The sequence below is a fragment of the Bombina bombina genome, chromosome 1, assembly GCF_027579735.1.
Source record: "Bombina bombina isolate aBomBom1 chromosome 1, aBomBom1.pri, whole genome shotgun sequence".
NCBI classification, from domain to species: domain Eukaryota; kingdom Metazoa; phylum Chordata; class Amphibia; order Anura; family Bombinatoridae; genus Bombina; species Bombina bombina.
Window position 1 is genome coordinate 104718710 of NC_069499.1, and position 15875 is coordinate 104734584.

Genomic DNA, 15875 nt, shown 5'->3' on the forward strand with positions numbered 1-15875 from the left:
CAGACTTTCTGCCAGTACTTAAGATGAAGGTGACAATTGTGAGGTGGGGGAGGGAAGAGAGCTGTTTGAGGGGGTTCAGGGAGGGATCAGGGGGTGGGATGTGTCAGGTGGGAGGCTTATCTCTACACTAAAGCTAAAATTAACCCTACAAGCTACCTAATTAACCCCTTCACTGCTGGGCATAATACAAGTGTGGTGCGCAGCGGCATTTAGCGGCCTTCTAATTACCAAAAAATTATGCCAAAGTCATATATGTCTATTATGTCTATATACATGTGACGGGATATTCAGGGATTCCTGACAGATATCGGTGTTCCAATGTAACTATCGCTAATTTTGAAAAAAAAAAAAAATGGTTTGGAAATGGCAAAATGCTACTTGTACTTATTGCCCTATAACTTGCAAAAAAAGCAAAGAACATGTAAACATTGAACATTTCTAAACTCAGGACAAAATTTAGCATGGTTGTCTTTTGGTGGTTGTAGATGTGTAACAGATTTTGGGGGTCAAAGTTAGAAAAAGTGGGGGGTTTTTCCCACCCATTTTTTCATCATATTTTATAAATTTTTTATAGTAAATTATAAGATATGATGAAAATAATGGTATCTTTAGAAAGTCAATTTAATGGCGAGAAAAACGGTATATAATATGTGTGGGTACAGTAAATGAGTAAGAGGAAAATTACAGCTAAACAAAAACACAGCAGAAATGTAAAAATAGCCCTGGTCCCAAATGGTCAGAAAATTGAAAAGTGATGTGGTCACTAAGGGGTTAAATTCCCATGTTCTTCACATAGATGAACATTTTCTTTTTATATATATATATGAATATTTTTTGAAAATTAAAAATACATTTGTATGCAAAAGTTTAGGAACCCCTGACCATTTCCATGACTTTCATTTATAAATAATTGGATGTTTGGATCAGCAATTTCATTTTGATCTATCAAATAACTGAAGGACACAGTAATATTTCAGTAGTGAAATTAGGTTTATTGGATTAACAGATAATGTGCAATATGCATCAAAACAAAATTAGACAGGTGCATACATTTGGGCACCCTTGTCATTTTGTTGATTTGAATACCTGTAACTACCTAGCATTGATTATTTGGATGCATGATTAAGGACTAAGTCTGAAACGTTGCTATTTTGTGGTCTGGCTTTGATACTGTGCAGTTTACACGAATAAATCTGTTGAAGATATTTTGGTAGTGCTGCTTCTTTTCTGTGATTTATGCTTATTTGGGTATTGTGCAGTACCCTTGAAGCTTGCACACCTCCCTGGTCCCAGGTGCTGGAAATTTCTTTGGATTTTCTACTGATTAATTGGAACACACAATTGGTTTGGTGAGCCCATTAAGCCTTGAACTTCATAGACAGGTGCATCCAATCATGAGAAAAGGTATTTAAGGTGGCCAATTGCAAGTTGTTGTTCTCTTTGACTCTTCTCTGAAGAGTGGCAACATGGGGGCCTTAAAACAACTCTCAAATGACCTGAAAACAAAGATTGTTCAACACTATGGTTTAGGGGAAGGCTACAAAAAGTTATCACAGAGTTTTAAGATGTCAGTGTACACTGTGAGGAAATGGAAGACCACAGGCACAGTTCTTGTTAAGGCCCGAAGTGGCAGGCCAAGCAAAATATCAGAGAGGCAAAGGATGGTGAGAACAAAAAAGACCCACAGACCACCTCCAAAGACCTACAACATCATCTTGCTGCAGATGGTGTCACTGTGCATGGTTCAACAATTCAGCGCACTTTGCACAAGGAGAAGCTGTATGGGAGAGTGATGCGGAAGAAACCTTTTATGCACACACGCCACAAACAGAGTCACTTGAGGTATGCAAACGCACATTTGGACAAGCCAGCTTCATTTTGGAAGAAGGTGCTGTGGATTGATAAAACAAAGATTGAGTTATTTGGTTATAACACGGGACGTTTTGCATGGCGGCAAAAGAGCACAGCTTTCCAAGACAAACACTTGCTACCCACAGTAAAATTTGGTGGATGTTCCATCATGCTGTGTAGCCAGTGCCGGTACTGGAAATCTTGTTAAAGTTGAGGGTCGCATGGATTCCACTTAGTATCAGCAGATACTTGAGAATAATGTTGAGGAATCTGTCACAAAGTTGAAGTTACGCCGGGGCTGGATATTTCAACAAGACAACGACCCAAAAGACTGCTCAAAATCTACTCTGGCATTTATGCAGAGGAACAAGTACAATGTTCTGGAATGGCCATCCCAGTCCCCAGACCTGAATATCATTGAATATCTGTGGGGTGATTTGAAGCGTGCTGTCCATGCTCGGCAACCATCAAACCTAACTGAACTGGAGATGTTTTGCAAGGAGGAATGGTCCAAAATACCTTCATCCAGAATCCAGACACTCATTACAGGCTATAGGAAGCGTCTAGAGGCTGTTATTTCTGCTAAAGGAGGCTCTACTAAATATTGATGCAATATTTCTGTTGGGGTACCCACATTTATGCACCTGTCTAATTTCGTTTTGATGCATATTGCACATTTTCCGTTAATCCAATAAACCTCATTTCACTACTGAAATATTACTGTGTCCTTCAGTTATTTGATAGATCAAAATAAAAATTGCTGATCTAAACACCCAATTATTTATGAACTAGTCCTAAAGCCCGTGTACATGGGCCATTTTTTGCAGTACAGCGATCCCACCCCTTGCTCTCTCTCTATATCCCCTGTCTTTTGCTCTCTCTTTTTCCCCTCTCTTTTGCTCTCTCTCTCCTCCCTCTCTTTTGCTCTCTCTCCTCCCTCTCTTTTGCTCTCTCTCCTCCCTCTCTTTTGCTCTCTCTTTCTCCCCTCTCTTTTTCCCCTCTCTTTTGCTCTCTCTCTCCTCTCTTTTGCTGTCTCTCTCCCTCTTTTGTTGTTTTTCTCTCTCTTTTGCTGTCTCTCTCCCTCTCTTTTGCTCTCTCTCTCCTCCCTCTCTTTTGCTCTCTCTCTCTCACCCCCTCTCTTTTGCTCTCTCTCTCTCTCTCTCTCTCTCTCCCCCCTCTTTTGCTCTCTCTTTCTCCCCTCTCTCTTTTGTGCTCTCTCCCCCCTCTCTTTTGCGCTCTCTCCCCTCTCTTTTGCGCTCTCTCCCCCCTCTCCTTTGCTCACTCTCTCCCTCTTTTGCTCTCTCTCTCCCTCTCCCTCTCTTTTGTGCTCTCTCCCCCTCTCTTTTGCGCTCTCTCCCCCCCTCTCTTTTGCGCTCTCTCCCCCCCTCTCCTTTGCTCACTCTTCCCCCTCTCTTTATCCCCCTCTTCTGCTCTCACTATCCCCTTCTTTTTAGAGCTCTCTGTCTCAATGAATCACTCACTGTGCACTCCCCCGGTATCTGGCCCCGCTCGGCCCCGCCCACGCCACGCTCGGCCCGCCCACGGCACGCCCACATCATGCCCTTCGGCCACGCCCACTCCACCACACGCGACGCCAGGAGGAAGTCAAGACAGTTAGAAGGCCAGGTGTGTTTGTCCTCGTGCGCAGTCTCTACTGCGCATGACAGCTTCGGACAAACACACTTGGCCTTTTATTATATCGGATGAAAATCATGGAAATTGTCAGGGGTGCCTAAACTTTTGCATACGATTGTGTATATATTATTATTATTATTATTATTATTATTATTATTATTATTATTATTATTATTTTATTTTTTTTAATTAAAAAGGACTTTTTTCTTTCTTTCTAAGGGAGGAAGAGTTTCAACATATTAAAAATGAAAAATACAATATAATTTCTATTTAAGTTATTTTGACTGAGAAGTCTATGTGTGTATGTGTGTGTATATATGTATTTATGTGTTTGTATGTGTATATACTGTATGTATGTTTGCATATAAATACATATACACAAATATAGACATACATAAACATATTTAGACAGATTATTTTTTTTAACCCTTAGACTTCAGGTCTCAAGTCGCTTTAAATATTCTAGCGCAGTTTCAGTTTGCTCTCAAGCGCAATCTGTAACTTTAAACTTGTAATATGAGCGCAATTTAGCACGGTCATTATCTTAATTGAAAGTATAGAGCGATGTGGGCTGCACTAACCGATCTCTGGTAAATGTGATTTACCATGGACTTGTAATAGCAAGTCCAGTAATATTGCGTATCCTGTCACTCGCTGTGTGCCACTTGTAATCTTGCCTATTAACATCTTGCTTGCTGCAATTGTTTTTCAAAAGCTAAACAGCACCCACCATTTGCCTTATTTAGAAGAGCCAATCTGGGTTTGAGACTTCAGACAACAAGGCTAGTCGTGGTTATTATGTTGTTATAAAGTTCATTGTTTTGCAGATGTTAAAAAAAAAGTTTCCAATTTACTCCTATTATCATAATTTGCTTTGCTCCCTTGGTATTCTTTATTGAAGAGATACCTAGGTAGGTCTCTGGGGCACTATATGACAGGAAATGGTGCTGCCATCTAGTGCTCTTGCAAATGGATAATATTCTTTCAAAACTGCTGCCATATAGTGCTCCGGACACATCCTACGCTGAACTTAGATCTCTGCTTTTTAACAAAGGATATCAAGAGCATGAAGAACATTTGGTAATAAAAGTAAATTCGAAAGTTGTTAAAAATGTCCTGTTCTATCTGAAAGAAACATTTGGGGGTTCATGTCCCTTTTAAGAATTCATTTCTGAGAATTAGAAAGTCTACAATTTTCAGAGCTAATTTCCATAAAAAAGGGCTCACAATAAATATTGCAGATTAGTTTTACAATGCATAGCTACACATTTTATATAAACCCATCAAAGTACATTGATTTAAAGGGACATTGTAGTATTGTTTTGTTTCATGTAGAACAGGACGATTTAAATTACATTAATGTTCTTGTTCTGAGCATACGAACTACACTTTTATATAGATCTGCAAGGGACCGTACCTCAGCATTGCTCTTAGTTATGGTCGTTGTCTCATAGATTTTTCCTACTACTGTTCATTGGCTGGTGATCATCTGTTATTCAGTGACAATAGGTAGGCGGTATACACTGTGCTCTCACCAGGACCTTTTGAGTGGGGGCACCACCCAGCGAAATTTACTGACCACACGGTTAAAATTTTAGCTAATATTAAAGAGAACCCAGTTTTTTTTCTTTCATGATTCGGATAGAGCAGGCAATGTTAAGCAACTTTCTAATTTACTCCTATTATCAATGATCAAAGCAGGAATGTAAAGCTTAGAAGCCGGACCATTTTTGGTTCAGCACTTGGGTTACGCTTGCTTATTGGTGGCTAAATGTAGCCACCAATCAGCAATCGCTATCCAGGGTGCTGAACCAAAAATGGGCAGACTCCTTAGCTTAGATTCCTGCTTTTTCAAATAAAGATAACAAAAGAACGAAGAAAAAATTATATTAGGAGTAAATTAGAAAGTTGCTTAAAATTGCATGTTCTATCTGAATCATGAAAAAAAAAAATTGGGATTAGTGTCCCTTTTAAGCTAAAATGAGCCAATATTAAAAATGTTTAATTTTTATTGCACAAATTATCAAATACATGTATGTTAAATTTGGAATGAATTTGTGCTTTGCATAACAGAAAATGATATAATATTAGAAAATATTACACAGCCCCCACCCGGCTACTTCATAATACCACCCGGCTGGCAAAATATATTCTGTGGAGAACACTGATGCAACTGATGCTGCTATATTAGTTTCAAATTAAACTTAGCATTTACTTCACTTTTTTTTTTTTCAGGCAAGTAAAAAAACAAACAAAAAAAACCTGCTGTTTTTTGTAATATGCATGATAGAAATATTTCACTTACAATTACCCTTCAATTAAAGTTTTAAAAAAAAATTACTTTGTTTTAAGTTGCTACTCAAAAGTCTGAATTAAACATTCATGATTCAGATAGGGCATTCGACTTTAATTTTAAATTTAAACTTCAAATTTTACTTTTATTAAATTTACTTTGTTCTTTATGTTTCCTGTATTGAAGAGCATATCTAGGCTAAGAAATATACATGAAATATACATGTGTCCTGAGCACTGTTTTACAACACATGTCCTAAGTGCTTTATGGCAGCAGTTTTTTGTAACAATATCATTACAGAAAATGCAGCATGTCTGCAGAAAGAATGGGACGCATGCAGGAACTGTTAGCGCTTTCACTTTGTAGCGCTCGTCCACATCAGGCTGTGCTCTTGCTTCACTGTTTTCCTTAATACAGTGCATCCAGAGCAAAGTGCTGTTTGAAGAGAACAGTCAAATACGGAGCAGCGCTGCAAAGCAACAGTGACTGTCTCTCAGGGATTTTTTCAACCCTGCCCCCTAGCCTTTCCCAGTCTGCAAAGCTGTGACTTCTGAGTGTAATATGTTCTTTTGAGTAATGAACCTTTTTTTTTAGTAAATTTCCTTGTGATATTAGGCTAATTGTTTAAAATTGCATGCTCTCTCTGAATCATGCAAGTTTGATTTGGACTTTATGTCCCTTTAAGGGTGAACCGCTTATGTTTTTATGTGTTCGTTTTTTTTATAAAGTAACAAACATGACACTACCTTGAGTTTGATTTCAGATTCCCTGCTTGTATGTTCTGGACACATTTTGTTTTGGTTTTAGGACGAGCTGGTAAATCAGCCCAGCATGTATTGCACCAACGCCGGAGAAGCCGAAAGCCATCGGATGTCACTAAAACTGCTTTTGGAGAAAAAACTATCCATTCTAGATCGAGCAATTGAGAGCAATCAGGGCAGCATTGAGCTGAAACTGGCTCGGCTGAAGATCTGTGAAGAGTTTTGGGAGGCTCCTGCTCTGCTCAAGGAATGGAAGAAATTAGTTTTTCTTCACCCCAATGATCCAAACCTGTGGCAGAAATACATCCTCTTTTGTCAGAGCCAGTTCAGCACCTTCTCTGTATCCAAAGTAAATAGTATCTATGGAAAGTGTATAACCACATTAGCAGCAGTGCAAGATGGCAGCATTCTTTCTCATCCACCTCTTCCAGGCGCAAAGAGATGTATGTACGGTGAGTATGTATTACAGTAGAGGAACTTAGCTTCTTCCGTGTCAGAAATGCTGATTATTGGCCAATTGAACAGGTAGCATATAGACTACTAGTTACAGCTACTGCTGGAGAAAAAGCAACCTCATCACACCTGGTAATGTCTGTTAAAGCCCTCAAACATATGGGCCTCTAGTTATTAAGGTCTGGCGGACCTGATCCGACACTGCGGATCAGGTCCGCCAGACCTCGCTGAATATGGCGAGCAATACGCTCGCCGTATTCAGCATTGCACCAGCAGCTCACAAGAGCTACTGGTGCAATGCCGCCCCCTGCAGACTTGCAGCCAATCGGCCGGCAGCAGGGGGTGTCAATCAACCCGATCGTACTCGATCGGGTTGATTTCCGGCGATGACTGTCCGCCTGCTCAGAGCAGGCGGACAGGTTATGGAGCAGTGATCTTTGTGACTGCTGCTTCATAACTGCTGTTTCTGGCGAGTCTGAAAATAGATGCCATGGGCTGGCACCAATCAGAAAGCGCTACCCAGGTTCTGAACCAAAAATAGTCCGGCTTCTAAGCTTACATTCCAGCTTTTTTTTAAAAAGATACCAAGAGAATGAAAAAAAAGAAAATGATAATAGGAGTAAATTAGAAAGTTGCTTACAATTGCATGTTCTATCTGAATCATGAAAGTTTAATTTTGACTATACTATCCCTTTAAACTGTAAGTTCTGCATCAGAGATTTCCTTTGACATATTCTATGTTCTGGGGTAGTGAGAAGCCCTAGGGGAAAAAAGAACTTGTATATCAATTTATCTCACAATAAATACAACTTCTCTCAAAAACAGACTGTGGTATAGTATCTAGTGATCTATATTGTTTTTAATATAAAAAGCTTTAAAAATATACATTTAAGATAAATAGCTGTTTATCAGGCTATGCAAAGTTCTCAATGTGAAGGAGAGAAATGTACATTATAATGGGCTTGATTTATCAATCATTTGGTGAATTCTCCTTTCTGTTTTCCTATCAGTTCTCCCCAGCTCTCCTTTGGAGTGGTGCACCTGTATTTATCATAAAAAAAGTTGTTTTTTCTTTGTGCTTCTCCAATATATTTCTAATGCTCTTCTCCTCAGTAGCTGGAGCTATGGAGAACGTTAATGCAGGAACTTTCAGGAGAACTTTCAGTCCTCTATAGGAGAATATCAATGATACATTTGTAACTAGGAGAATTAATGAGGAGAACTATATGACATACAACTAAGAGCTTGATTTATCAAGTAGCGGCGGACAGGGGCATAGATTTGCGCCCCTGTCCGCCGCAGCTCGACTCTGGCGGACAGAATTCTGCTGGTGGAATTTAACATTGCATGTGAGCAGTATTTTGTGGTCACGTGCAACGCTGCCCCCTGCCTGCAGGTGATTGGGTGTGTGCAGGCTGGGGTTGCATTGAATGCGAGCGCAAAAAAGCGAGTGCAATGCCGTCCCCTGACCGTGCACAGCCAATCACATGCGGACAGGAGCTGTCATAAGAGGTGGTGAAGAGTCTGATGGCCACTGCTTCATAAATACGGACTGCAGGGGAAGGGTTTTGTAATTCAAGCCCTAAAAGCATCTAATTTAAGGCTTTTTTTGGAGAACATGTTTTTTAATGATAAATAGGGGCATTATTTTTCATGAGAATTTTTCGGAGAAAATATAGGAGAATATGAACGATAAATCGAGCCCAATATAATACACAAAAAAAAAAATATTTTATAACTGTGACCACTGTTCTATAGAATAGTCTTTTAGTTTCCTATTGATCATTCTAATAAAATTATTCACATCGTATTTCAGCCTGCAGTCTCTAGATTATCAAGCAATAGATTAAATTGTATAAAGTACACACATCTCATTTCAGCCTTTAGTCTCTAGATTATCAGGCAATAGATTAAATTGTATAAAGTATACACATCTCATTTCATCCTGTAGTCTCTAGATTATCAAGCAATAGATTAAATTGTATAAAGTACACACATCTCATTTCAGCCTTTAGTCTCTAGATTATCAGGTAATAGATGAAATTGTATAAAGTACACAAATCTCATTTCATACTGTAGTCTCTAGATTATTAGGCAATAGATTAAATTGTATAAAGTACACACATCTCATTTCATAATGTAGTCTCTAGATTATCAGGCAATAGATTAAATTGTATAAATTACACACATCTCATTTCAGCCTATAGTCTCTAGATTATCAGGCAATAGATTAAATTGTATAAAGTATACACATCTCATTTCATACTGTAGTCTCTAGATTATCAAGCAATAGATTAAATTGTATAAAGTACACACATCTCATTTCATCCTTTAGTCTCTAGATTATTAGGTAATAGATTAAATTGTATAAAGTATACACATCTCATTTCATACTGTAGTCTCTAGATTATTAGGCAATAGATTAAATTGTATAAAGTACACACATCTCATTTCAGCCTTTAGTCTCTAGATTATTAGGTAATAGATTAAATTGTATAAAGTATACACATCTCATTTCATCCTGTAGTCTCTAGATTATCAGGCAATAGATTAAATTGTATAAAGTACACACATCTCATTTCAGCCTTTAGTCTCTAGATGATTAGGTAATAGATTAAATTGTATAAAGTATGCACATCTCATTTCATCCTGTAGTCTCTAGATTATCAGGCAATAGATTAAATTGTATAAAGTATACACATCTCATTTCAGCCTTTAGTCTCTAGATTATTAGGTAATAGATTAAATTGTATAAAGTACACACATCTCATTTCATACTGTAGTCTCTAGATTATTAGGTAATAGATGAAATTGTATAAAGTATACACATCTCATTTCATACTGTAGTCTCTAGATTATTAGGTAATAGATGAAATTGTATAAATTACACACATCTCATTTCATAATGTAGTCTCTAGATTATCAGGCAATAGATTAAATTGTATAAAGTATACACATCTCATTTCAGCCTGTAGTCTCTAGATTATCAGGCAATAGATTAAATTGTGTAAAGTATACACATCTCATTTCATCCTGTAGTCTCTAGATTATCAAGCAATAGATTAAATTGTATAAAGTATACACATCTCATTTCATCCTGTAGTCTCTAGATTATCAAGCAATAGATTAAATTGTATAAAGTATACACATCTCATTTCATCCTGTATTCTCTAGATTATCAGGTAATAGATTAAATTGTATAAAGTACACACATCTCATTTCATCCTGTAGTCTCTAGATTATCAGGTAATAGATTAAATTGTATAAAGTACACACATCTCATTTCATCCTGTAGTCTCTAGATTATCAGGTAATAAATGAAATTGTATAAAGTACACACATCTCATTTCATACTGTAGTCTCTAGATTATCAGGTAATAGATTAAATTGTATAAAGTATACACATCTCATTTCATACTGTAGTCTCTAGATTATCAGGCAATAGATTAAATTGTATAAAGTACACACATCTCATTTCATACTGTAGTCTCTAGATTATCAAGCAATAGATTAAATTGTATAAAGTACACACATCTCATTTCATACTGTAGTCTCTAGATTATCAAGCAATAGATTAAATTGTATAAAGTACACACATCTCATTTCAACCTTTAGTCTCTAGATTATCAGGTAATAGATTAAATTGTATAAAAGCATACACATCTCATTTCATACTGTAGTCTCTAGATTATCAGGCAATAGATTAAATTGTATAAAAGCATACACATCTCATTTCATACTGTAGTCTCTAGATTATCAGGTAATAGATGAAATTGTATAAAGTATACACATCTCATTTCATCCTGTAGTCTCTAGATTATCAGGCAATAGATTAAATTGTATAAAAGCATAAACATCTCATTTCATACTGTAGTCTCTAGATTATTAGGCAATAGATTAAATTGTATAAAGTACATACATCTCATTTCATACTGTAGTCTCTAGATTATTAGGCAATAGATTAAATTGTATAAAGTACACACCTCATTTCATACTGTAGTCTCTAGATTATCAGGCAATAGATTAAATTGTATAAAGTATACACATCTCATTTCATACTGTAGTCTCTAGATTATCAGGTAATAGATTAAATTGTATAATGTATACACATCTCATTTCATACTGTAGTCTCTAGATTATCAGGCAATAGATTAAATTGTATAAAGTATACACATCTCATTTCATAATGTAGTCTCTAGATTATCAGGCAATAGATTAAATTGTATAAAGTACACACATCTCATTTTATACTGTAGTCTCTAGATTATCAGGCAATAGATTAAATTGTATAAAGTACACACATCTCATTTCAGCCTGTAGTCTCTAGATTATCAGGCATTAGATTAAATTGTATAAAGTACACACATTTTATTTCATAATGTAGTCTCTAGATTATCAGTTAATATATTAAATTTCATTCTGTAGTCTCTAGATTATCAGGTAATAGATTAAATTGTATAAATTACACACATCTCATTTCATCCTGTAGTCTCTAGATTATCAGGCAATAGATTAATTGTATAAAGTACACCAATTTTATTTCATAATGCAGTCTCTAGATTATCAATTAATAGATTAAATTGTATAAAGTACACACATCTCATTTCATGTTGTAGTCTCTAGATTATCAGGTAATAGATGAAATTGTATAAAGTATACACATCTCATTTCATACTGTAGTCTCTAGATTATCAGGTAATAGATGAAATTGTATAAAGTATACACATCTCATTTCATCCTGTAGTCTCTAGATTATCAGGTAATAGATGAAATTGTATAAAGTATACACATCTCATTTCATACTGTAGTCTCTAGATTATCAGGCAATAGATTAAGGGCCAGATTACAAGTGGAGGGCTAAGTAACGCTCACACTAGGCCGAAATGTACGTCTGGGGTTTTGCCGTTTCTCTCATTCAGAGAGGGATTGCCTGGTGTTTCGGGGCTGTACTGTACTGTTAAGTCAGGATCAGACTGATATGCTACAGGAAAGTTCTTCTCTGTGAAAGGCACCTATTGAGCAAAACGAGGCTGCTTTTATGGTGGTAACTAGCCATAGAACAAGCTATTATGCTATTGTTCGTTCCCAGGTTTAGCGCTTCTCTCTTTATGATAATTAACGCTCCCACTTGGGCATTAACTGTGCTAGAAGTTTGGCCTTTTGCGCTCGTTGTGTTGTGTTTGTATTATGAGTTGAAAGTAAACTCTTTTTATTTGTTCTCCAACCCAACAAACGCAAAAAGCCAAAGTTAGAATATCGCGTGAGCGTTCACGTATTCCTACATATTAGTCAATGGAGCAAAACAAGTGGGGGAAAAAAACGAACACCCTACTGGCACGCAAACCCGATCGCATATTCTCAAGAGCGCTAACCTGACATAAAAATAATAAATACCGTATTTCACATTCGAATGTTCTTCACATAGAAGAATATGTTCTATTTATTCATAAATACTTATTTCTATATATATATATATATATATATATATATATATATATATATGTTTATATGTATGTGTATATGATCAAATATCGGTCTATGTGTGTGTGTATATATATATATATATATATATATATAATGTGTGTATGTATGTATGTATATATATATATATATATATATATATATATATATATATGTATGTGTATATATATATATTCGTGAATGCCATGGTGCCAGCAGATAATTATATAGGATGAAGGACGGCACTCACTGGTCTTTTAATCAAATATTTATTGGATCAACCGTGACGTTTCGGGGGGACACTCCCCTTCCTCAGACAAAAAGGAAGGGGAGTGTGTCCCCAAAACGTCACGCTTGATCCAATAAATATTTGATTAAAAGACCAGTGAGTGCCGTCCTTCATCATATATATATATATATATATATATATATATATATATCAATACATAGAACATATTCTGCTATGTGCAGAACATTGGAATGTCAAACATTTACATGTTTTATATGTTTGTTACTCCTATTTTCATGGTATGTGGGGATAAAACAGGCAAACATAGCTATTTCAAATAACACATAAAGGTAAAGTACCTGTTTGCAAACAATTAAATACACTCTAATAAGTAAAATGGACCATTGGGAACACATTAAAGGGGAGAACATTTTAGAGTACAATGTCCCTTTAAGTGGGTCTTGACTATAGAAGCTATTCCTCTAGACTTTTTTTAAGGGGTGTATCCCTGAACTGCTTTTGCAAAACCTTGTAAATTGGGCTAACTAAATGACATAGTTATATGAGTTTATAACATTTATACTGTATGCAGATCTTTAGCAATACAGTGCCTAATTGCTGACATGGGCTATGCATATATAAATAGTGATTTTAATGTTCCATTAAACGTGTCGTGCACTTGCCAGAGGGAGCTTTTATCATTTTAAAAACTGTTAAAGTAAGGATTGTATTTTATTCCAGACTCTAACATCTGCTGTCTTTAATGTCCCTCGGCTGTCATTGTATAATGCATATCTGATTATCCAGTGTTTAGATATAAAACACAACCTTTCAGTACTTTTTCTTTATTCCCCTTTCTATATGTTTTATTCCACTTCTCCATCCTCTGTTAAACAATTCATCTAAACGTAATTTATGATTCTCTGTTGGGTTTTAAACTTTCACTGTAGCAGAATATACAATATCCTTTCCCTGCCATAGCTCAGTGTCAATAATATATACAGCTTCAAACAAATAGACATAATGAGCTCTTCTCTTGTGTTGGTTGCATTGATATTGTGTCACATTGGTTATAGAACAGATATACACATGAAGACGTTTTTATCCTTGTCTGTGAAACCTCAGCTCATTGTAGAATGAGAGAAGTATACCCCCTAGTGGTAATTTATGAGTAGACATGCTGTTTACACTCTGCATTACATTTCCATTGGTTAGAGCTACAATTAAGAGCAATACAATTTAAATGGTAAATGTTTTAGTGACATATACATTTTTTAATTGGATGTTCTATCTAAATCATGAAAGCTTACATTTGAGTGTCCCTTAAAATGACATGAAAGCCAAACTTCTTCTTTCATGATTCAGAAAGAGCTTGTAGTTTCTCTTGTAAGGTGTATCCAGTCCACGGATCATCCATTACTTGTGGTATATTCTCCTTCCCAACAGGAAGTTGCAAGAGGATCACCCACAGCAGAGCTGCTATATAGCTCCTCCCCTAACTGCCATACCCAGTCATTCTCTTGCAAACTCTCAACATAGCTGGAGGTAGTAAGAGGAAAGTGGTGTAATATAGTTAGTTTTTTCTTCAATCAAAAGTTTATTGTTTTTAAATGGTACCGGAGTTGTACTATTTTATCTCAGGCAGCATTTAGAAGAAGAATCTGCCTGCGTTTTTTCTATGATCTTAGCAGAAGTAACTAAGATCCACTGCTGTTCTCACATATGTCTGAGGAGTGAGGTAACTTCAGAGGGAGAATGGCATGCAGTTTAAGTTTTTCTAGGGATGGAATTTGCTAGAAAAAAGCTGCTGATACCGGATTAATGTAAGTTAAGCCTAAATACAGTGATTTAATAGCGACTAGTATCAGGCTTGCTATCAGAGGTATATACTCTGATTAATGTGCAATATAAAACGTTTGCTGGCATGTTTAATCATTTTTATATATGCTTTGGTGATAAAACTTATTGGGGCCTAGTTTTTTCCACATGGCTGGCTTGATTTTTGCCTAGAAACAGTTTCCTGAGGCTTTCCACTGTTGTAATATGAGTGGGAGGGGCCTATTTTAGCGCTTTTGTGCGCAGTTAAAATTACAGACAGAGACATTCAGCTTCCCTCAGCAGTCCCCTGCATGCTTTAGGACATCTCTGAAGGGCTCAAAAGGCTTCAAAAGTCATATATTGAGGAAGGTAAAGCCACAGTGGAGCTGTGGCAGTTGTGACTGTTTAAAAAACGTTTTTTTCAATTTGTTAATCCTTTTTTTGTATTAAGGGGTTAATCATCTATTTGCAAGTGGGTGCAATGCTCTGCTAACTTGTTACATACACTGTAAAAATTTTGTTAGTTTAACTCCCTTTTTTCACTGTTATTTCAAATTTTAGCAAAATTTGTTTCCCTTAAAGGCACAGTAACGTTTTTTATATTGCTTGTTTAACTTGATGTAAAGTGTTTTCCAAGCTTGCTAGTCTCATGGCTAGTCTGTATAAACATGTCTGACATAGAGGAAACTCCTTGTTCATTATGTTTAAAAGCCATGGTGGAACCCCATATGAGAATGTGTACTAAATGTATTGATTTCACTTTAAACAATAAAGATCAGTTTTTATCTTTAAAAAAGTTATCACCAGAGGATTCTGGCAAGGGGGAAGTTATGCTGACTAACTCTCCCCACGTGTCAGACCCTTTGACTCCCGCTCAAGGGACTCACGCTAAAATGGCACCAAGTACATCAAAGACGCCCATAGCGATTACTTTGCAGGACATGGCGGCAATCATGGATAATACCCTGTCAGCGGTATTAGCCAGACTGCCTGAATTCAGAGGAAAGCGCGATAGCTCTGGGGTTAGACGTAGTACAGAGCGCGCAGATGCCTTAAGGCCCATGTCTGATACTGCGTCACAATATGCAGAAGCTGAGGAAGGAGAGCTTCAGTCTGTGGGTGACATTTCTGATTCGGGGAAACCTGATTCAGATATTTCTACTTTTAAATTTATGCTTGAGAACCTCCGTGTATTGCTTGGGGAGGTGTTAGCTGCTCTGAATGACTGTGACACAATTGCAGTATCAGAGAAATTGTGTAGACTGGATAAATACTATGCAGTGCCGGTGTGTACTGATGTTTTTCCAATACCTAAAAGGTTTACAGAAATCATTAATAAGGAGTGGGATAGACCCGGTGTGCCGTTTTCCCCCCC

The 15875-nt window shown here is 36.7% G+C and overlaps 1 protein-coding gene across 1 annotated transcript in view; it reads left to right on the forward strand.

Annotated features, from left to right (window-relative positions):
• The window catches only part of NRDE2 (NRDE-2, necessary for RNA interference, domain containing), a 185180-nt gene that overhangs the window by 22871 nt on the left and 146434 nt on the right, over nt 1-15875 (forward strand). The window contains exon 6 of the mRNA XM_053697566.1: nt 6587-6992. Coding sequence (XP_053553541.1) covers nt 6587-6992 — 406 coding nt within the window. The remainder of the gene's footprint in view (nt 1-6586; nt 6993-15875) is intronic.